Here is a 24,080-nt window from a genome sequence, read left to right as displayed (position 1 = left end):
ATGTGGAAGCGCTGGAAAGAGTGCAGAGGAGATTTACCAGGATGCTGCCTGGTTTGGAGGGTAAGTCTTATGAGGAAAGGTTGAGGGAGCTAGGGCTGTTCTCTCTGGAGCGGAGGAGGCTGAGGGGAGACTTAATAGAGGTTTATAAAATGATGAAGGGGATAGATAGAGTGAATGTTCAAAGACTATTTCCTCGGGTGGATGGAGCTATTACAAGGGGGCATAACTATAGGGTTTGTGGTGGGAGATATAAGAAGGATATCAGAGGTAGGTTCTTTACGCAGAGAGTGGTTGGGGTATGGAATGGACTGCCTGCAGTGATAGTGGAGTCAGACACTTTAGGAACATTTAAGCAGTTATTGGATAGGCACATGGAGCACACCAGGATGATAGGGAGTGGGATAGCTTGATCTTGTTTTCAGTTAAAGCTCGGCACAACATCGAGGGCCGAAGGGCCTGTTCTGTGCTGTACTGTTCTATGTTCTCCTTGGAGAGAAGAAGGCCGAGAGGAAATTTGATAGAAATGTTTAAAATCATGATGGGGGCCAGACAGAGGAGATAGGGAGAAACTGTTTCCCCTCATAAAAAGATCAGGAACAAGAGGCACAAATTTAAGATCATTTGCAAAAGAAGCCAATGTGATGCGAGAAAATATTTTCACACCATGAGTGGTTTCGGTCTGGAACACACTGTCTGGAAGTTGGGTGAAGGCAGATTTAATCAAGGCATTCAAGAGAACATTAGACGATTACTTGAATAGAAGCAATGTGCAGGGGTATGGGGAAAAGGTAGGGGAATGTCACTAAGCCATAATGCTCGTTTGGACAGCCAGCGCAGGCACAATGGGCCAAATGGCCTCCTTCTGCACCGTAACAATTCTGTGATTCTAAGGAGTCATAAATGGCACTGAACACTGTGCAATCAGCAGTGACCATCCCCACTTCTGACCTTGTGATGGAGTGGAGGCCTTTAAACAAAGCAGCTAAAGATGGTTGGATCTAGGACCCTGAGAAACTCCTGCAGTGATATCCTGGGATGGAGATGATTGGCCTCCCAACAACCACAACCATCTTCCTCTATGCTCGGTATAACACCAAGCATCAAAGTATTTTCCTTCCATTTCCCATTTACTTCAATTTTGTTCACTTAATGCCACACTCAGTCAAATGCTGCCACAGCACCAACTTTCTCAACTGTCACTAACTTGGCAGACCGCTGGTCTGACAGATGAGCAGAAATTTCCTACAGTTAATATTGGGAAAACTGAAGCCGTCATCTTCAGAAGGCAGTCCAAGGTTGGGCTCCCTAGCCACAAACTTCCATCCCTGTCACTGGCATCTGTTCATGGCAGAACAAAACCACTCACAACTGTGTGGTCATATCAGGTGCTGTTTTGCGCTTCCAACCGCACATCCACACCAATACAAGGACTGCCAAGTTCCACTTCTGTAACATCACCCTGCCACAGCTCATCTGCTGTTGAAACCTTCATCCATGCCTTCATTATCTGTTGGCATTCACTTCATTCCACTACATTCTTGGTCAGCCTCCTACATTCAATCTTCCGTAAATGAGTTGATCCAAACTCTGCTGTCCCGGTCTTAACTCACACCAAATACCTATTCACCCAACACCACTGGGCTTCTCAGTTTGCTCCCACTTAAGGAACTTCTTGATTTTAAAATTCTCATCCTCGTTTTCAAATTCCTTCATGACCTCGTCCCCACTACAGCTGCATTCAGTTAATTTTGATGCCACCATTGGTGGCCGTGCTTCACTTTCAGCTGTCTGGGCCCTAAGCTTGGAAATTCCCTCCCTAAACTTCTCCACTTCTCTTTCCTCCTTTATGGCACTTATTAAAACCTACCTCTTTGACCAAACTTTTGGCCACCTGCCCCAAGATCACCTTATGTGATTCAGTGTCAAATTCTTATTTATAATGTTCCTGTTTAGTGTCCTGGGGCGTTTTGTTATATTTAAGGTCTTATATAAACCCACATTTATGATGTTGGGATACTCCAAGGATCGGTGCCATGATTTCTCTAATTCTGGAATTAGAATCTCATTTCAATGCAATTAAATTATAGATTTTACCAAGTTAAAAGGACAATGTGGATTCCGAGTAATCAGGAAAATCTTATAAAAAGACCCCAGAGCTTGCAGCTGGGCTCACAAAGGAAGGAAGCTTCAATTTAAGATTAGTTATTAAACATTTCCCTTGTCCATGACACCTATATCAAGATGTCATGGTACTGAATAATGGAGAAAAAATAAAGAGGTACAGATATTCTAGTTATGGGATAGAATTTACATTCCATCAGCAAGAGAAAACTTGCTAAGGGATAAGTTGAAAGATCGTAAGAACATTAGCTAATTTGCCACCAAATCAACATTCACATCTCTCTCCAGCATGACATTTGGCAACTTTCCAGCCCCTAATTGTAATGCAGATAATGAGCCTCATACCAGGAATCAGAGGAATAACTCAATAAATTGGAGATTTTCAGCCCCAAAAAGATGCATCTCAGGAGGTAAGCAAGGGACAAAACAGAATAGTGAAGGTAAACATAAAACAATATACTCAGATATGATGATATGCAGATCACCATCATGAATAACAAGTTTAAGAAAAATATCAGGCAGTATTTCTTAAAGAGACCTAGATTCTCTGATCAGCTTTAACATTCATGTTAATGCAGAGTTTTGCAAGTTTTCAAATTTAATCCTCGCAAATATACAACTACAGTACAATCAATAGCTGGAACAGGTACCAAGACACCAATACTTTGTACTTGTTTCAAGAAAGAACTGAATGCTGTAATGGGAACAGTACAGTGGCAGCAGTGTGTACCATTCCCAAGATGCATTGCAGTGCCCTGCCAAGCTTTGACAGCACCTTCTGAATTCACAAACTCAACCACCTAAAAGGACAAAGGCAGCAGACACATGGCAACACCACCACTTGCAAGTTCCCCTCAAAGTCACACACCATCCTAACCTGGAATTACTTTGCTGTTCCTTCACTGTTACTGGATTAAAAACCTGGAATTCCCTTCTTACCAGCACTCTTGAGTGTACCTACCCACATCGACTGCAGTAGTTCAAGGTCAGTAAGAAGTCTCACAACACCAGGTTAAAGTCCAACAGGTCCTTACTGTGCTTACCCCAGTCCAACGCCAGCATCTCCACATCGTAGTTCAAGGTGACAGCTTACTGCCATCTTCCCAAGCAAGATTCAAAAACACAGAGGTGATGGACACATTCACCCTCAAACCTCACAAATAGCCTTTGAAAAATCAAAGATCTGGGTAAAGAAATTCAAAATATTGTAAGACATATTATCCCTGCGCATTTTGATTAGAGCAGGAGGCATAGGAGAGGCAGAATCTGTAAGAAGCTGCTCCTCCAATCACAGATTCTGTCTCTCCAATGCTCACTGCCCTGGTTGCTCCAATCAGTTTTGCTCCCTTCCACTCTTGCTTCTCCTCCAAGACAGAATCCAGCAGCAAAGGCAGGGGGAGGGAGCCTGTGAGTGGAGGTCCAGTAGCAATTATTCTGGCTGGTTTCGCTGCCACTCTGCAGGAGATTTTCAGCTGCACCATGAGCAATTGCTTTGAGCAGCTGCTGGGCAATGAGAGGGATGAAGAGACAGCTAGTGGCCCAGTAATGAGTACAGCAGATCAGATCAGGTCAGGTTACATTTTCAGACCTGTGGATCATGACCCATTGATCGAAAGCTCCTCAGGAAATGCAATGCTTACCTCCCCATCTCCATTGAGCAACTAAAGCTTCCAACGATTGACTTTGCAATTATTAGCTGAAGAGCAATTTCCCAAAGAAAATTTCTAGTTCTTTTCAATGTAAGTGGGCGGTTTTGAGGGAATGACACCTTTTCTCATTTCAGGCTGGCATCCAGGCCAGGTGTGTAATAAACAGTTAAACACCATTCACCCTGTCCCAAATGATGATTATAATGACTTTTCCATCTTGCGCACCAGCCATGTGCATAGCCTGTCAGATTCAAGTTGGAAATCTGGGGCTGTATTTGCAGGCTTGATCAGTGCTAAGCCCAATGAGAACTTGGTTTAAGGCTATACAAATATTGTTCCCATGCAGTATCCTTCAAGCCAGCAGAGAAAAATGTGAGGATCTCTTGAATAAACCAAGGCTAGGTTTAAACATAGGTCATGAGGTAAAAGGACAGTGGCATCACCAAGCGTGCCCCCCCCCCAACCTGCCCACTACCCCCCCCCACCCCCCCACCGCCCCCGCATGCCACAAGCGCACACACATTTGCTCCCCTTTTCCATCTCCTATTCATTATCCTAATTGGTGGCACAACATCCCAAAAACAGAATGCTTTGTGCTCATCAATTTTCTATTTCTGAAAGCTTACTATGTCTAAATTGGTTGCTGTGTTACAACAGTGATTGCAATTCAAACGTAGTGCATGGCTTTAAAGTACTTTGTGACTTCCTAAAGCTGTGACATGACAGGTGCTATGTAAGTGCAGACTTTTGCTTATTTTAACATTTCCTTTGCTCTGTGCTGAAAATTGCTTTTTTGAGCAACATTTGCATGTGATCATTTTATACACAGAATCTTTCCATTTAGTATTTATAATATCTATCTAAAGAAGAAAGCCCTAGAAATCATTCACAAATAGAGAAGGCAATGTCACTATGTCACCTAATTAAGGAGTTACTGAACATGAAAAAGGAATGAAAATGTGAGAATAGTGGGAATGAAGGAGCCCTATAAAACAGGCCCCAAAAATCAAAACAAAGTCCTCAAAATAAATAAAGCTAGCAGTTTATTTTCTAAAATGAGCTCTCAAAAAAATATATTTTTACTACTGTTCAAGGAATATTAGGGATGGGCAACAAATGCTGATCTTGCCAGTGATACTCAGATTCAATGAAACAATAAAAGGGTTGTTATCCTTGAGAAGTTATTCAGCCATATTGTATTTAATTTTATATTCAAGTCCATTTAATCTTTATATTGTATCCAAATCAGATGCATTTTGTAAAGTAAAGAAATCTGTAAATATAAATTTCCTTGGTTATTGGAGGGGATCATTTTTGAAGATACCAGTCCATCTCCTATTGCATTATTTAAAGATTGCAGTAAAGGGGAATTGCCAAGCTTGCATGCACTGAAGGTGGTCAGGGCCCACTGCAAGGCAAATTCATGTGGGATAAAGTTCAGGGACAGAAGCCAATCCGCAGGCAAGGAACAAGTGTGAATGCCAAAGAGACCAACAATAAGACATTGTAATCTCATAGAGCTAAAGATATAAATAGTTTTCATAATTTTAGGCCAAAATTATACATATTTTAAGGGTTTGTTATATTCTTTTTCAGCTACATTTCAGAAATAAAGATGGCAGCCTGCACGATATTGAAAAATAAATGCAACGGCACAACCAGTTGAAACGGAAGCCTTTGAAATGGAAGCACTTGCTTTTCAGTGGGACCTTTGATGATCTTTGACCTTTCAGTGATTTGGTATGTTTAATTTGCTTATTTGAGCTAATGAGAAAAGCATAAGTTTTTTTGACTGCAAAATGGATTGTGTGTGTGAGATGTCACGTAGCTATTTATGGTAAAGGTTATGTACAAATGGATATTTTTAGAATGCTTCCATAGATTAAAAAAGATGTAATCATTTTAGTCTCTTTATACTTTTTTTAAAAAGATACTTACCTAAGGCAACAAAACCAAATTAATACTTTAAAGTCTGCAGGATAACCAATTCCACAAAACCTGTTTGCATAACAATACAACTTTTGTTTTTGGATAAAGCTTCTCTCACACAAAGTAATCTGCATATCTTTTACCTGTGCATCAGTAGTCATGTGTCTATTTCCTTTTTAGGAAGATGATGTTAGGAAGTATGTGATAACAATAGCATTATGTTTAGCTGTATAAAATATATTTGCATGTTCCTCAGAAAGAATTAATTAATTATAAGTGATTGGTATACAGCTTGGTCAGACAAACACTAAATAAGATCAATGGCCAGTTAATTTATTTTTCATAGTTCAGGTTGAGGAAGGAATATTGGCCAGGAAACTATAGAAGTTGCCCGCTTTTCTAATATGGGATCATTTACATTCACCTGAACAAGCTGATGCAGCTCAGTTCAATGTCCTATCTTTGGTAATGTGGCACCACATTAGTACTGTACTAAAACAGAAACCTAGGCCATCTGCTCAAGTCTAAGAATTGGACTCAAATCCATAAAGCTTTTACCCAATTGAATCAAATTGACCACTATCCAAAGATCCATGCACCTGGAAATCAAAGTTTATGTTGAATTCTAAGAAGCTATGTTCTAATAAAGAAAATTATACCATGTTATCTACTATAAAATGTAAATACCTGTTCTTCACGAGTTCTCCACCTGAAGGCAGGTCTTTGCCCATTATTTACGGAACTACAGCAAAGTGCCAAAATTTTCACAGGACATTAGTGTCACTGGCTCGGGCCAGCAATGTTATTACCTATCTCTAATTGCTCTTGAGAAAGTGGTGCTGAGCTGCCTTCTTTTCTTGCACTTATAGTTAAGGTGAGGAAGCAGGCCCCATGTTTATCTCAATAAGAACAAGGACTGAACATAATGTTGTTGCCATTAATCATATCCACACGCTAGCCTTCTGACCAACTGAGCTAAAAGGCCCCCAATAAATATAAAAACAAAAATAATTAAAGATCAATTCTCCCCAGAAATTGCAAACACAAGAACAGCAGAGTTTAATTTGCTTATTTGAGCTAATGAGAACAAAGAACAGTGCAGCACAGGAACAGGCCTTCGGCCCTCCAAGCCTGCGCTGATCACGTTTACCTATCTAACGAACCGCTTATATCCCTCTACTCCCCGTTTGTTCATATGCCTATCAAGATAAGTCTTAAATATGGCTAACATAACTGCCTCAATCACCTCACTTGGCAGTGCATTCCAGGTCCCCACCACTTTGTGTAAAAACTTCCCCTGCACATCTCCATTGAACCTCTCCCCTCTTATCTTGAACTTGTGTCCCCTTGTAATTGGCATTTCTGCCCTGGGAAAAAGCTTCCATCAGTTCACCCTATCTGTACCTCTCATAATTTTATAAACGTCTATCATGTCTATCAAGATAATGCGGGGGCTGGATAGGGTGGAGGCGGAGAGATTCTTTCCACTTAGTAAGGAAGTTAAAACTAGAGGACACAGCCTCAAAATAAAGGGGGGTCGGTTTAAGACAGAGTTGAGGAGGAACTTCTTCTCCCAGAGGGTGGTGAATCTCTGGAATTCTCTGCCCACTGAGGTGGTGGAGGCTACCTCGCTGAATATGTTTAAAGCGCGGATGGATGGATTCCTGAGCGGTAAGGGAATTAAGGGTTATGGGGATCAGGCGGGTAAGTGGTACTGATCCACGTCAGATCAGCCATGATCTTATTGAATGGCGGGGCAGGCTCGAGGGGCTAGATGGCCTACTCCTGCTCCTATTTCTTATGTTCTTATGTTCTTATGTCACATGCCAGCCTCCATCTTTCCAGGGAGAATAATCCCAGTTTATTCTATCTCTCCTCATAGCTAGTTACCCTCCATACCAGGCAGCATCCTGGTAAACCTTTTATGCACTTGCTCCAAAGCCTCCATGTCCTTCTGGTAGTATGGTGACCAGAATTGGACACCATACCACCATACAAATGTGGCCTAACCAACGTTTTATACAACTGTAACATAATTTGCCAACTTTTATACTTGATGCCCTATCCGATAAAGGCAAGCAGGCCGTATGCTTTCTTCACCACCTTTTCCACCTGTGCTGCCACTTTTAAGGGTCTGTGGACCTGTACTCCCAGATGTGTGTGTGTCTACTCCTGATTGTTGTGCCATTTATTTTATAGCTCCCACCTAAATTGGATCTACTAAAATGCATCACCTCGCATTTGTCCGGATTAAATTCCATCTGTCATTTCTCCATCCAATTTTCCAATCTATCTATATTCTGCTGTATTTTCTGACAATCTACATCACTATCCGCAACTCCGCCAATCTTAGTATCATCTACAAACTTGGTAATCAGACCAGCTACCTTTTCTTCCAAGTAATTTCTTTATATTACAGAGGTCCCAGCACTAATCCCTGCGGAACACCAGTAGTCATGATGTGGAGATGCCGTGCAAATGCCGGACAAATGCGAGGTGATGCATTTTAGTAGATCCAATTTAGGTGGAAGCTATAAACACCAGTAGTTACAGACCTCCAATCAATTAAACACCCTTCGACCGCTACCCTCTGTCTTCTATGGCTAAGCCAGTTCTGAATCCATCTAGCTAGTTCACCCCGATCCCGTGAGATTTAATCTTTTGCACCAGCCTGCCATGTCAAATGCTTTACTAAAGTCCATGCAGACAACATCCTCGTCAATCATTTTTGTCACCTCCTCAAAAAACTCAATTCAACTCAAAAGCATAAGACTTTTATGACTGCAAAATGGATTGTGTGTAAGATGTCAGTTATTTATGGTAAAGGTGATATGCAAATGGATATTTCAATATATATTTTTCATATATTAAAAAAATTATGTAATCACTTTACTCTCTATCCTCTTTTTAAAAAACATGCTTAATTAAGGCAACAAATCCGAATTAATACTTCAAAGACTGCAGAACACCAATTCCACAGAACTTGTTTGCATAAGAATATAACAAGCAGGAGAGGGCCATTTGTCCTCTCGGACCTGCTCTGCCATTCGATAAGATCATGGCTGATCTGATTGTGACCTCAACTCCACATTCCGGTCTGGCCCCCGTAACCCTGGTCGATCAAACATCCATCCAGGTCAACCTTGAATGCACAACAATGCAGCCTCCATTGCTCCGAGGAAGAGAATTCCACGGCCTAACAACCCTCTGACAGACTATAAGACATAGAAGCAGAAGTAGCTCATTCAGTCCATCGAGACTGCTCCATCATTCAATGAGATCATGGCTGATCTGACATGATAATCCATAACCTCACTTCCCTGCCTTATCGACATAATCTTTGATTCCCTTACTGATTAAAAGTCTGTCTCTCTCAGCCTTGGACATACTTAACAACCCAGCCTCTACAGCTCTCTGCTGTAAAGAAACGGTTTCTCCTTATCCCAATTTTAAATGGTAGACCTCTAGCTTTTAAACTGTGTCCCCTAGTTCTAGACTGCCCCACAAAGGGAAACATTCTTTCAGCATCCACCCAATCAAGTCCTCTCCAGATCTTATATGCATCAATAAGATCACCTCTCGTTCTTCTAAACTCCAATGAGTATAGGTCCAGTCTAATCAACCTTTCCTCATAAGCCAACACCTTCATCCCATTAACATTCTTTTAACAGTTTCTAATACAATTTTATCTCTCTTAAGCAAGGAGACCAAACATGTACACAGTTATGTTTATAGAAACATTTCAAAAAGCATGGATGTGCAAAATGTGTCAGATGCAAAGAACTCAGTTGGACATCCTTGTTACTGTTATTTTTATTCCAGGCAAAGGGAATCCATGTCAGTGTACTTTGAAAGCATTTAACTAAAATAAATGAGCTACCATTCATCCCGGCACCAATTTTAAGCTCATGAGTGCTAGACTGATATGTTCCAAAAGGAAAGTTAAAGGATGGCCACTCTGTTTAGTACAGGTAGCATTAAAAATAAGGATAGATACACTTTCCAGCCCTGCTGTGAGGTTTTACATGCCCAAATAAGCATGGCAATTTGTTACATTGGTTACTGTAAAGAACTGGGAACTAGGCATATGTCTGCTCTCCGATCCACAGACAATCAAGGCAGATGCCAAGAAAGGGGATTATTATGTGTGCCAATCCTGTTGTTCATCATGCACACAATCAGTTTTTGGCTAACTTTGTGCCCTTTCCAAGTAATCAAGCACTGTCAGCTTCTATGAGATTATCTTCTCTAATGTGTTGCCAGGCTTTTGTTGGCCTTTCAACACTTTCCTATTCTATTGGGTTTTCATTTCAGTGCTTAGCTTGATATTCTGGAATTTGCGTTCAGAGCACATAATCCAGTTAACTGACGTGGCTTTGCTTCACATGTTGGCTTACTGGCAGCTGCTTTGTTCTTAACTCTAATTATCTTGTTCCTCAATTTATCTGTTCAGTTAATACTGAGTATCTTGGAAAGACATTTGAGTACTGAAATTATGTCCGCTATTTTCAGTCTACTGGTAACAAATTTGCATTGAATTTCTACATGCACTATTTTGCTGGTCATTAACCCATTACTATTGGGCGTCAAGTATCAGCTCAATGTCAACCTTTCCATCTCTGAAGTTTGAGTTCAAGTCACACATCAAGCACTTGAGCACATAATCAAGGCTGACACTTCAGTAGAATATTGAGAGAGTGCTGTCTTCAGGTGAGAAGGCTTGCTGATCTTTCAATTGACATAAATGACCCTATGGCCCTACTTGCCATCCAATAATTTTGCTTCAACGAAAACAAATAAAAACAGATTGGGACTTTGCTATTTACAATATTACAACAGCAACTGCACTGCAAAAGTACTCCTTTGACTGTTGGAAGTGTTTTGGGACATCTTAAAATCAGAAAAAGCACCATGCAGTTAGAGTCAAGTATATTTTCTATTTAATTTCAGATTTTCAGCAATTGCATATTCTTTTATTCCCATTTGACTTATCTTTGATCACATGCATCATCAACTCTACTACTTGTTCATCTACCTTTATTTTGAGTAATCTCATCGAATTAGCCTCCATTTTAACATAACAAATCATTCATCATGATGTTATGGTCAGGAATTTCCCCCGAGCTGCTCCCACTCTGCCACCAATACTGCAACAGATGTGCAGCATTGACTACATTTATGGGCATAAGGGCGTATCCATCAACCTTAGGCAAAGTGGGAGAAAAATTCAAGGAAATTCCTAGTCTAAATATTGGAGGATAATAATATTGCAAAATTTTAGAATTAGAATTGACCGAAGTTGGCAAAATACCTTTCCAAACTTCTTGAAGCTTAAAGCTGCAACTGCCATTTATAACTTTCTCTACAATTTTGCCAACTGCAAATATCTGTTTTTAACCTGTGGCTGTTTGCCACACTTTCTTGGTATTAGTAATCCTATTCAGCAGCATAATGTTAAATATATTTCCCAAGGTGGATTACAAAGTCACCCTGCAATTTTTGTTATTACAATCATACCTTCCACGTTTGGCACTTTTATGTCTTCCTTTCACTCCATGGGATTCTTTTCTCATACCAATATCAAGTTTTATAGATGCACTCTTTCAGTTATCATTATTCACCACCATTTAGTCACTTTTGTTGTTAATTTGTTTAAATCATTTTTGACTTTGAATTCAAATGTTCTTATTTTTAATTTCAGAATTCTTTAGATCTTCTGTTCATTAATTCTTGGAACTGTTCAAGTTAATTGTTTAATTTTGCCACCTTCTGTAGCCAAATTCAGAGCTTTTATTTTGCCTTTTTCTTCCCAATGAAGATTTTGTCTCAAGTCTTCTTTATTAGCTGCCTACACTGCTTCATTTACTATCTATCCATTCCTCCAGATACTCTGAACACACTCGTTTGAGTTCTTTATTCTTCAATTTTTTTTCCTTTCTCCAAATCTTCATCTTTAGTATTTCCTTCTGTTCTACCAGATACTTAACCTTGACAACATTTGCAGATAGATTCACAAAGTTCAGGTTCAAGTTTGATTGTTATGTATTTCCATTGCAAAACTAAGGTGTACTTTGATTTGATTTGTCACATGTATTAGCATGCAGTGAAAAGTATTGTTTCTTGTGCCCTGTACAGACAGAGCATACCATTCATAGAGAAGGTAACAAGAGAGTGCAGAATGTAGTAAAAGAGTTACAATGAAGTTTCAGGAGCACAGAACGAGAGTAAAAGATAGAATTAGAAGGTATGCTGGGCACAATTTGCAAGAAGTCGCCTCGGTCTGGCGCCATCTTGGAAAATGAGACTTTAAATCTCTAATTAGCAAATTTCCATTTACTTATTCAATTCTAATTTACTTTCAATTTGCAAATTACTAGGTAGCAGTCCCTATCTGCAACCCTGTATGATGCAATCACAATTCTCACCCATTCCACATTTTTCCAATATGTTCAATCTGTTCTTGATGGTACCATTTTGGATCTCCACATTTCTCCCCGTTTTTGTTTGCAGTTAGCATTCTTAGTGCTCAGAGTTTATTTCTGATGTAGAACTGTGCAAAGTGCATTTTATTTTCATTCATGGTAAAATGTCCTTCATGTGTATTGATTTTATATATAAGCAAAAGTAAATAGTCCGAAAATTGCATAATTCATATTCACAGGTGGTCTGGAACGATCCAAGAGACGCAAGTATAGACTCCCACATAGCTTCCCAATAATTCTGCCCCAACCTTTCTAAAATTGCACTTAAATCAAAAAGGACATATATTTAAAGTTTATTTATTTCTTCATCACAAGTAAGGTTTACATTAACACTGCAATGAAGTTACCGTGAAAGGCATTTATAAATGCCAATCATGACTTTGAGATCTTCCAAAGGGCTAGAAAGTCAATGAAGGACTTTTGAAGAGTCACATGTGTAATGAAGGAAATATGGCAGCCAATTTGTGCACAAGATCCCACAAAAAGCAATGTGACAATAATCAAAAAAGCTGTTTTCATGATGGTAGATGAGGGGCATATACTGGACAGGTCCTGAAGAATGCCACTGTTAAGTGCTGTTAAATCTTATACGTCCACCAAAAATGGGAGATGGGACTTTAGTTTAATGCTTCATCCAAAAGGTGGCATCTCCAACAACGCAGCATTCCCTCAATATTGCACTGAAGAAGTCAGTTTAAGTTATGTGGTTAAGCCTCTGAATTTGGACTGAAATCCACAATCTTTTGACTCAGAGGTAAGAGTGCTACTACTGAGCCACAGCTGACACCCATTTTGATCAAATCAATTCAGACAAAATGAGAACCCACACAAATGTTGAATTATGCAAAAATATTTGATAAAATCCCACACGAAAACTACAGGAAGGCAATAAGGATTTTGCTTCAGGAGAGGGAGCAGCAGAAACTGGTAACGTTAGGCTGGACAGATGTACTGGAATTAAATGCCCTAAGGACCAGTTCTGGATCTGGTAGTGTTTCTAGTCAATCGTGTGAAGTTCAGTAAAATTAACAGGTAATACTAAAATGGAGAAAGGGAGGTGGTTGGGTAAATGACTAATATATTAACCAAGAAACTGCCTTATGCAAGTGGAATGAAGTGTGGCAAATTAAAATTTCATTTGAATAAAATAAAATATATCATACAATTGAACATTTTAAAAAAATCAATGGCATTGAATTAGTTCAGCGACATCTGTAGTTTTGAAAAGGAGGTGAATTAGTGAGGACTTTAGAGATAGTTGGAGGTTCTGATATACTAAGTGATGCAGAAAAGGGTTAATTCAAACTAAATCCTGACTGTTTAGTCTTGTAGCACCCGAGGCTAACTATTTAGCTAATCTCTTTCCAACCTGTTTAATCTCCTCCATGAGACACTTCCCTGAACCCCCCCCCAACATCTAACTCAACACATTACCTTTCTGTGCTCAATGTTAAAGACTTCATCAACTCCCTTGCACAGGCCTGTTCCCCTCTGCTGGAAAACCACCATCACCCAACTCCTTCAAGTTCAACATCAGTGCTTGTTGGCCATTCAACAAGGAGCATTCATAACACAGTTCAATGGACTGATAATCAGCTCGGGAATTCATCCACCACTTCTCCACTATTCCCCAAAAGGAAAAAAATGCATTTAAGATATGCTTAAAAAGATGCAACTCCTCAAAAAGCTCACTCACAACTCACCTGCCCTTTCCAACTATTGCCCGATTGTCGTATTTATTTTTTCTCACCATGATGAGGATGCAACATTGCATCTAGCTGCTTTTGCATCAAATCCCTTCGGTCTGATGTCTATCCCATTAATAAACATGGAGATCTCTTGGGTCAAAGCTATCAGTGTCATCCTTCATAACTGAAGTCATGTCAGACTTCCCCTCCTTAACTTTGACACACCATTCAAACACTTGTTGTTCGCTTTGTGATCCATATCAGAGGGACTAACTGCCCTTGCCCATTTCTACTCTTTCTGGCTGTGTTGGGGCAGAAAGATCTATACTTCCCTTGCAGTTGCTTCTGCAGTGGCTTTGATTTCATCTTTGTTCTCTTCTTTTCAGCATTTACATATTGCAATATTATCTAAAGCCATGAGTTTCCATGCTGATGATTTCTCGCAGAATTTCTACACCATCTTTGGTGACTCAAAACGACCTCTTTCATTTGACCATTTGGAAAATCAATACCATCTTATTCATTTCTGCCCTAAACTCCATAACCCTTGAAATTAAATCCATTAAATTTCCCCATGGTGGACTGAATCAGGTAACGCAGTGCCTCCTTTGTGTTCTTTATCAGTTCTAACGATACTGCTGTTGCTGGCAAGATCACCTTTTATTCTTCTTGCTTAGTTGTTCAAAAAGATGGTAGTGGGCCATATTCTTCAGCCATTTAGTCCTCGTAGTGAAGGTGCTCCCACAATGCTATTTGGTCGATAGTTCCAGAATATTGACCTAGTAATAATAAAGGGACAGTACTATATTGCCAAGTCAGGATGGTGGTGAACTTGGAGCTGTTGATGTTCCTGGGCACATACTGCTCGTCCTTCTAGGTGCTGGAGGTCACAGATCTGGAAATATTACCAACATGTGTTCCTTCAGTGCATCTGATAGATAGAAAACATGGTAACCATGGTATGTCACTGGCGGAGACAGTGGATATTTAGGCTGGTGGATAAAGTGGACTTCTTTAGGGCTGTTGCAGCTGCATGCTTCCAGGATAGTAGCAATTATTTCAGCAGAGTACTGACTTGCATGTTGTGCAGAGTTTTGAGTGGTCAGGAGGTGAACAACTCATGAAGTCACAACAGAGAAAAAGGTCATTCAGCTCAATCTATCCATATTGGTGCTTATCCTACAAAAGGTAAAGGCACCATAGTCCCAGATGACCAAAGGCTGATCTCCCCTTTGAGGAGGAGAGCTGATGGGTGGTAATTTAACCTGAGGATTACCACACCTCAGGCGAGGGGCAAGGTTGAATAATTTTAGTGGGGACAGGAATTGAACCCACACTGTTGGCGTCATTTTGCATCACTAACCAGCTGTCCAGCTGATTTTTACATGCATGTTGTAGCCCAGCGCTATGAACAGTGATGACAGGGGCTCCAATGTTCTTTCCATCATATGGCTGACTAGGAATCTCTCCCATTCTTATCAGTTGCCTGGCATATTTTAGAAACAGGGTTATGTGGCAGCACTAGCTTTCGGAGCCTCAAGCTCCTTCTTTGATGTCTGTGTCGATATGCGCGATCTTCTTGGAGATCCTCTCCACTTGGAGCCGGCAGTTTGCGGTGTCTATGGTAGCCATGATGTGAAGATGCCAGGGTTGGACTGGGGTAAGCACAGTAAGAAGTCTCACAACACCAGGTTAAAGCCCAACAGGTTTATTTGGCAGCACTAGCTTTTGGAGCTTGAGACTCCAAAAGCTAGTGCTGCCAAATAAACCTGTTGGACTTTAACCTGGTGTTGTGAGACTTCTTACTGTGCTTACCCCAGTCCAACGCCGGCATCTCCACATCATATTTTAGAAAGATTCACAAGTTGACATTCAATCTGTTTGTTCACATTATGTATGCACCTTCTTTGGCCATCATGTTCTGGAGTGTGACTTGAACCAGGAGCTTCTGGCTTGGATGTAGAGGTGCTGCTAGTGCCACAGAGCTCCCAGGACTACCATATAACCTTGTTACATAGATTAGTAACTGGTTGCAAAGTAGGAGACAGAAAGCAAAGATGGAGGGTTAACTCTGATTTGCAGGATACAATAAGTAGTGTTTCCCACCATGATGGACATTCCATTACACTCCTGACTTGTGCCTTATAGATGGTGGGTAGATGAGCCACAGGCTGCAGTATACTTTGCAGGTCCTTCTCTCTTTTCCATTATCTTTCTTATCCCTCCTCTTCCCTGTGTTCTATTCTATTTTAAATGCTGCTCATTTGTAATATTTTCTAATCCTTAAGAAAGGTCTGAGACTTTGTTTCCCTCAGATGCTGCCTTATCGGTCGAATATCTCCAGCTTTTTCTGTTGTTGTTCCAATGTAGTTCCAATATCTATTTTATTGAAAGACTGTATTTAAGAAAGAGTCTTTTCTCATTTTATGTACAATATTTACCTTTAGAAACACAACTCCTTTGGACTGCAACCAAATAAAGGAGATTCCAATAAACAAATTTATTTTATAAATTCATCCGAACTAGTCGCTCTTTCAGCATTGAAATACACTATTCTCTTGTACTGATTTTCATTACTCCACCTGTCTGGGCCTGAAGTTCTCTCCCTAAATCTCACTAACCCTCTCTTCCCCGAGACACTCCTTAAAGCTGATCTCTTTGACCAAGCTTCTTGTTACATAGAATCATACAGTGCAGAAGAGGCCCTTCGGCCTATTGAGCCTGCACTGACACATTAGAAACACCTGACTCCCACCTTATCCTATCTACCAGCACTTTGCTCATAGCCTTGAATGTTATGACGTGCCAAGTGCTCGTCCAGGTACTTTTTATAGGATGTGAGGTAACCTGTCCTAATATTACCTTGAGCGGCTTGGTGCCAAATTTCATTTGATACCAAATTTCATTTGATACCACTCCTGTAAATGCCTTGAGACGGTTTACTATGCCCAAGGTGCTATTTAAATGCACCTTTAACTTAGGTCCTATGTAAGTCAACTGTGCTTTTTTTTAAACATCAATTTTCTCTCAACTAATTTTTATCAGTTTCATTTACTGCTGTCACTCAAATGATGTGGCTACGATTCATATATCAAGGTATGGTTGCCATGTTTGCCCATTAGGTTTTGATCTGACTAGCTTTAAAGGGCAGCCTCACATGACAGGAAGAGAAGATGAGGTCATTCTTTTGAAGCACATATCACACACCAGTAGAAATGTCCTACTTTTCCAGTATATCACAGTGATAATTTGGAAATCTTCTCCAGTTATACTGCATATAAATCTACATTTAAAATTACCATATGAATTTGCATTGCACTGAAACTAAAATTAGAATGACTTAAAGGCTTGCTTGATATGTGAACATAAACAAAAATTAGCTACACATGTCATCTTGTTAATAATTCAAACCCGGTCCAAACTGTGAATGAAATTTTATATTTTGGAAGAGAAACATGACCTGAGAAAGCATTCAGTGGAAATTTGTAAATTATTAATGGATACTGTACTAGCACATTCTGAAAAGAAAGCCAATTGTTACAAGACCGGATTTAAACAATAATTAAACATTAAGGTTCAAAGCACAAGTTTTCAATTACTGCTGTAGTTACTATTGGTAAATTGTCTTCGTTGGCATACAATACTCAGAGGGGACACTAACCAGCTAAATCATGTTACTTTTTATCTTGGACAGATTGGAAAGCAAAAACAATTTCTTAATTATTAAGTAGCGATTTGTTTCCTAATATTTCACTGCAGACCCCATTTTTACTAAAACTTACAAATAAGTAAGTTCTGTAGATTTAGTTCAATCTGTTTTGAAGTCATGAATACTTGAGAATCCACAATTATGATTGTGCTTAATTTGATGTTCAAGATTCAAAAGTTCCTTCCAATTTCTGAGAGAAAGATGCTCACAAAAGTGGTGAATTCACAAAGCCAGCTATTAGTCACAGAGAATGACTCAAAAAGACTATTCGTTCCAACTCTGTAAATGTATGAGTGGGATAATTACATCACACAATCTAGGATGACAGCCAGCCTTACAAAAAAATACCTTGGTGAACATTTCTACAGCACGTCTTTCCAACCTCATTTATATTTAATAGGAGTCACCAAGTTTGAGACGAATATCAAAGTGACCTAGTTCTACGTTTCACCATTAAAAATGTTCTATTTATTTAATTTGTTTGCAATCAGACTCATGGTTTTACCTTAAAAAATTCAAGCTGGTCAAGTCCGAAAGGTCATGAATGTCAGGTCAGGCCTGGAGTAGATCATGAGAACACTAAGGAGAGAAAAATCTACCTAACCTCATCCTCACCAATTTACCTGTCACAGATGCATCCATCCATAGGCAGTGTTGTTGGCAGTGATTGTGCAAAAATGAATATTCTTTCCTAATATCACTATGGTATACTGTGAAGTAGGCTTGTGGAGGGGGTGTGTGTGTGTGTGCATGCCCGCGTGTGAATGACTAAATTAAACTGAAGACAGTTTAAACTATATTAAACTGCAAGGTTTAAACTATCAAACGGCTAGGTGTGAAAGCAGGTATTCTGAAGTGAAGATAAGCAAAGCTGAGATGGGATACAAATAAAAACATGGATGGAAATTTGCATGCAGAGATAAAGATGTGCTTGTGTTTACTTGTTGAATTTCAAAGATAAATAAAGGGAAGGTTTAAAACCAGCAAAGATCATAAATGATTAAAGCAATGTTAAGTTTATTTTCCCTAAAGTAATGACCATAAAAACATGAAAGGATTTTTATATTCTGGGAAAGATAACTTCCAAAGAAAGTTCAGATCAATTGGAATAAAGATGAAAGAGTAAAAACATATTTAAGGAAAGACTGAAATTGCATGAGGAGAGACTATGTGATATCCTGAAAAATGTGCTACATGAGGACTTTCGCCACCTTCGAGAAGCATTTGTTTGTTCCAAAAAAGCAAGGTTTTGTAACAAGCTTGGGATTTCTCTCGTTGAGTGAGAGGGAGAGAGAGAGAAGCCCTGTGAAACACCTCCCCAAAGCAACATGGATGCCTGTGATAATATTACTGGAACTTATGTAGATTAAGAATCTATAGGGACTGTTGCCTGGAAAAGGGTGTTATTTGTGAGTCTAGCTAGGAAAATGTTTTGGGATGTGTTGCAAGTCTACCTGTAATCTTGTGTGTTTAAGTTTTCTTTTGTTAATAAATGTTTTAATTTAATATTAAAATCTTCAGAAGTGGTATTCACTTCTGGTTTCAGTACATATATCTTCTCATAACATACAAATTGCAAATCATTGTGGTAGCTTGATCAAGTATCCCTTTGGGATTTGGTCAGTCCAGCAATTACCACCTGCCATATCATAACAGACTGAAACATAGTCCTTGTGGAGATTAAGTCCCATCTTCACACCAAGGATGCACTCCATTATGTTGTGTGGCCTGATCGTTGTGCTAAACGAATTAGATTCAGGATGGATCTATCAGCTCAAAGATGTACATACATGAGGCACTGTAGGCCATTAGCAGCAGAACTATATTCCATCACAATATGTAACCTCATGGCCCAAAGCATCCGTCACTCTACTGTTATCATCAAGCAGAGGGAGAAACCCTGATTCAAAGGAGTGCATAGAAGATATGTCAGGAGCCAAACCAGACATATCTATAAATGAGGTGCCGACCTGGTGAAGTCACAAGACAGGACTACATGCATTCTAAAAAGTGAACGCAGCATGTTAATGACAGAGGTAAGCAATCCCACAACCAGTGGATCAGATCAAAATTTCGCAACCCCGCCACACCCAGCCATGAATGGTGCTGGGCAATTAAACAATTAAACGGAAAGAAGAAGAGGAGGTTCCATGAACATCCCCAGCCTCAAAGATGGTGGATTCAGCACATGAATATAAAAGACATGGCTGAAACATTTATAACCATCTTCATCCAGAACTGCTGAGTGGATGACCCACCCTGGTCTTCTTTTGGGGCCCCCAGCAGAACAGAAGCCAGCATTTAATTAATTTGTTTCACACCACGTGATAAGCAAAACAGCTGAGCGCCTTGCTTACAGCAAAGTCTGTGGGTCCTGACAAATCCATTGCTGAAGACCAGTTTTCCAGAGCTAACTATGGTTCTAGATAGCTGTTCCAGTACATGAACAACATTTCTACTTACCTAACAAAATTCCCCAGGTATGTCCTGTCCTCAAAGCATTACAAACCCAATCCAACCAATTAACAACCCATCAGCAGTCTACACTTAAATCATCAGGAAAGTGATGAAAGGTATCATAAGTGACATTTATGAACCAATAGTCTGGCTATCGATGCTCAGTTTGGGTTCTGAGAATCATTTGATTCTAGACCTCATCACAGCCTTAGTCTAAACACAGAAAAAAGGGAGTTCAAGTCCAGACATGTGGCGAGAGTGGCTGCCCTTGGTATGAAGGCAGCATTTGACTAAGTGGCATCACAAAACCCAAGTAAAATTGGAGTCAACTAGAAAAAGAGTGCAGAAAAGATTTACTAGGATGCTACAGGGACTTGACGGTTTGAGTTATAAGGAGACGCTGGATAGACTGGGATTTTTTTCCCTGGAGCATAGGAGACTTAGAAGTGATCTTACAGAGGTCTACAAAATAATGAGGGGCATAGATAAGGTAGACAGTCAACATCTTTTCCCAAAGATAGGGAGTCTAATTACTGGAGGGCATAGGTTTAAGGTGAGAGGGGAGAGATACAAAAGGGTCCAGAGGGGCAATTTTTTCATTCAGAGGGTGGTGAGTGTCTGGAACAAGCTGCCAGAGGAAGTAATAGAGGTGGGTACAATTTTGTCTTTTAAAAAGCATTTAAACAGTTACATGGGTAAGATGGGTATAGAGGGATATGGGCCAAACGGGAGTAATTGGGACTAACTTAATGGTAAAAACTGGGCGGCGTGGACAAGTTGGGCCGAAGGGCCTGTTTCCATGCTGTAAACCTCTGACTCTATGTAGGCGAGCTCCGTCCCTGCAGGATATTACAACTATCTGGCAGTTTTCACAATTATTTTTCTCATACCAACCCACAAATCATATTAATTCAATTCAATTTCACAACTTAATACATTGGGATTTGAACTCGTCTCTTGTTTTCTGGTTCAATATTATAACCAGTAGATTGCTTTACTCAGGGATATTATGAACTAAAATACTGACTGAAAATTTAAGCCTTCAATCCATCATCTCCATTCAGTAAAAAATTTTAATTATGGATTTCAACTGGTGCCTAGAAAAAGTGTCTGCTACTGATTATATTGGGGGCGAACCTCCCAGCCTTCTGCACTGTTCTAGCAATGCAGCGGGCCGGGAGACATAAGCGGAGGCCGTGTAACAGGCTTCCCGCTGGGCGCCATGACCTCCACGCGTCTCTGGCTGCTGTATTTCCAGCATCGTCAGCTCTGCACCAGAAATCAGCACGGAGCTGATTAAAATATTAAAATCAGCATTTAAATATCATTAGCTCGCCCGGAAGTGAAGCCTCTGGGCCCACTTGCCTCTCCCACCCACCCCACCCACCAGGAGTGTTTCACGCCAGCAAGGTTTACAACAGCTCCCCACTAACAGGGAGCTGACAGCCCGACCCCGCAGGAGTGAAGGGTGGCCATGGAAGCCCGCAAGGAAGTCAGGGGAAATGGGGTGTACCCTCTGGACATTGCCATCCTGGCATTGCCAACCTGACCCTCTGGCACTGCCCAAGGGACAAAGTGGCAATGCCCAGGGGACACCTTGGCACTGCTGACCAGGCATCAGGCAGTGCCAAGGGGCTGGCTGGGTCCCACTGCCATTCTACGCTTGGGATCAGTGACAGGAGGAAGGTGGACTGTTTATCCAGCAGAAGGAATTCTACTGTTGCAAGCAATAAAATGAGGTTACTTCAGAAAGTAAATCAAAGAATAAAGAAACTTCATTACTCCAACATTTGAGGCCGCACCCTGGGCCATGCAAGCTCCCCACAATTCCCAAACTGCTTCTTATTTATACTGGGTCAGCTAGTCAGCTGATCACCACATCATTTTGTCATTCGTTAATTGTCTACTAGGGTCAGCTGACCCTCACAGCATGTTACCATTGGTTACATTACAACAGATCCAATGTGTCACGTCAGGGAGCCCAGCGATCGGGGCTTTGGGGGAGAGGGGGGGGGGGGGAAGAGAATTGGAGAGACAGTGATGCAGGGTCATGGGGCTGGCCAGCGATCAAACTGGTCAGCAATTGGGAGACCAGCAGTGTGGGCTACTGCGCATGCGCTGATCTCAGCGCTGACAGGTCGGTGCATGCACAATGGCCCCGCCCCCAGCTTTTCATTGTGACTCACGCTAAGGCACTCTGTGATGCAGAGCGTGGGAGATTCATTTTAAAAACGCCATGAAAAAAAAGCGGGATTTACTCCAGTATTTATGCAAATTCGGCACTTAGAATTTTTAGGGAGAATTCCACCCATTTTGTTTGAATGCTAGTCAGACAATTTAACAGCTTACCAATAAACAAAGACACTGCTCCACAAGATGGAGATTTTACTGATTCTGCAACTTCATCTGTAGAAAGCTTCTCATATGTCACTTTTATCAAATCCTTCGGTGTGTCTTCCAATTCATTCATGGTAACTGGAGAAAGGAAACCAGAAGTAAGGCTCTTTACCGGTGATAAATATCTATCAGACCACTGGGTGGTCTCTGTAAATCAATTGTTGTCTTTTGTGACACTTTTGCACCAGACTATTTCAGCAAATCAAAATAATCCAAAAGGTTCTCTTTTTACGTTGACTGCTTTATTTTGGCATCTAACTTGTTGTGAAAGAAGGAAAAAACACACAAGCAAAGAAATAATTAGAGGATACATTAAATATAATGGAAAATACTTTCCTATGTAAATTATATCCTACATCTAATTTAAAAGAGGGAATTCCAGAACTTAGGCCTTGGCAACTAAAGGCACAGCCAGCAAAAGTGGAGAGATGATAATTAGGGGCATGCAAGATGCCAGAATTGGGGAAACGTAGAAATCTTGAAGATTGTAGGGCTGCAGGAAGTTACAGAAATGAGAGAGGGTAAAGATAGAGAATGTTTCAAAAGCAAGGATGAGAACTTTCAAACTGAGATGCTGCACACTGGGAACGAATGCATTAGGTCAATGAGCACGAGGGAGATAGATGAATGGAACTTGGTAAGAGTTAGGATATGGATGGATGGCAGAGCTTTAGAGGCCGCAACTTGCCAGGTCTGTGAGGGGAACACTGGAATTTTCAATCCCAAGTCATTTTCAGAAGGTAGCAGTGACCTTAAAGTATTCAGATGTAAAAGCCTTGCCTTCACCAACTGCACGAGTAAGCAATTCTTAGTTTTATGAGATAGAAGTTAGCTCTTCACATTCTCTGACTTTTCAAAGAGGGAGGAAACAGTGCTACAATGAGATAGAAGAGAGAAGACTTACCTTGTAATCCATAAGAAATAGGAACAGGAAGAGGCTGTTCGGCCCCTCAAGCCTGCTCTGCCATTCAATAGAATCATGGCTGATCTGATATTCCTTACGTCCACTTTCCTGACTTTTCTGCTAACATTTGATTCCTGACAAATCTCAGCCTTAAATATAAATAAGGACCGAAATTTTTCTGTTCTGCCCACCACGGGAATTGTAGCAGGCAGAGGGTGGACCATGCAAAGGTCGGTTGACCTTGGACGGAACTTTTCAGTTTTGGGGCAAGCACAGCCAGAAAATCCTGCCCATGCACTCTGCCCCCACAGTTCTCTATGGCAAGGAATTCCAAAGACTCTCAACCCTCAGAGAACAAATTCTTCCTCATTTCAGTCTTAAATTGGTGTCCCTTTTTCTGAGACTATGCCCTCTGACCCTAGACTCACCCATGAGGGCAAACATCCTCTCAGCATTTATCCTATCAAGCCCCTAAGAATCCTACAAGTTTCAATGAGATCAACTCCCATTCTTCTAAATTCCGATGAAGAGAGTCCAACCTGTTTAATCTTTCCTCATAAGACAATCACTCCATACTGGAGGATCATCCTAGTGAATCTTCACTGAACTGCCTCCAATGAAATAAGATATTTCCTTTAATAAGGGGACCAAAACTGCTCACAATACTCCAGATGTGGTCTCACCAGTACCTTGTACAATTGCAGCAAGACTTCCCTACTTTTATACTCCATCCCCTTGAAATAA

At 40.5% G+C, this 24,080-nt stretch overlaps 1 protein-coding gene across 1 annotated transcript in view; it reads right to left on the bottom strand.

Moving 5' to 3' along the window:
* Positions 1 to 22,505, bottom strand: part of LOC144497962 (molybdopterin synthase catalytic subunit) — a 36,454-nt gene extending 13,949 nt beyond the window's left edge. The window contains exon 1 of the mRNA XM_078219434.1: positions 22,385 to 22,505. Coding sequence (XP_078075560.1) covers positions 22,385 to 22,505 — 121 coding nt within the window. The remainder of the gene's footprint in view (positions 1 to 22,384) is intronic.
* Between the last annotated feature and the right edge of the window lie 1,575 nt (positions 22,506 to 24,080).

The sequence above is a fragment of the Mustelus asterias genome, chromosome 1 (assembly GCF_964213995.1).
Source record: "Mustelus asterias chromosome 1, sMusAst1.hap1.1, whole genome shotgun sequence".
Classification (NCBI taxonomy): Eukaryota; Metazoa; Chordata; class Chondrichthyes; order Carcharhiniformes; family Triakidae; genus Mustelus; species Mustelus asterias.
The sequence above is the reverse complement of the archived record's forward strand: the minus strand, read 5'-3'. Positions and strand labels throughout refer to the sequence as shown.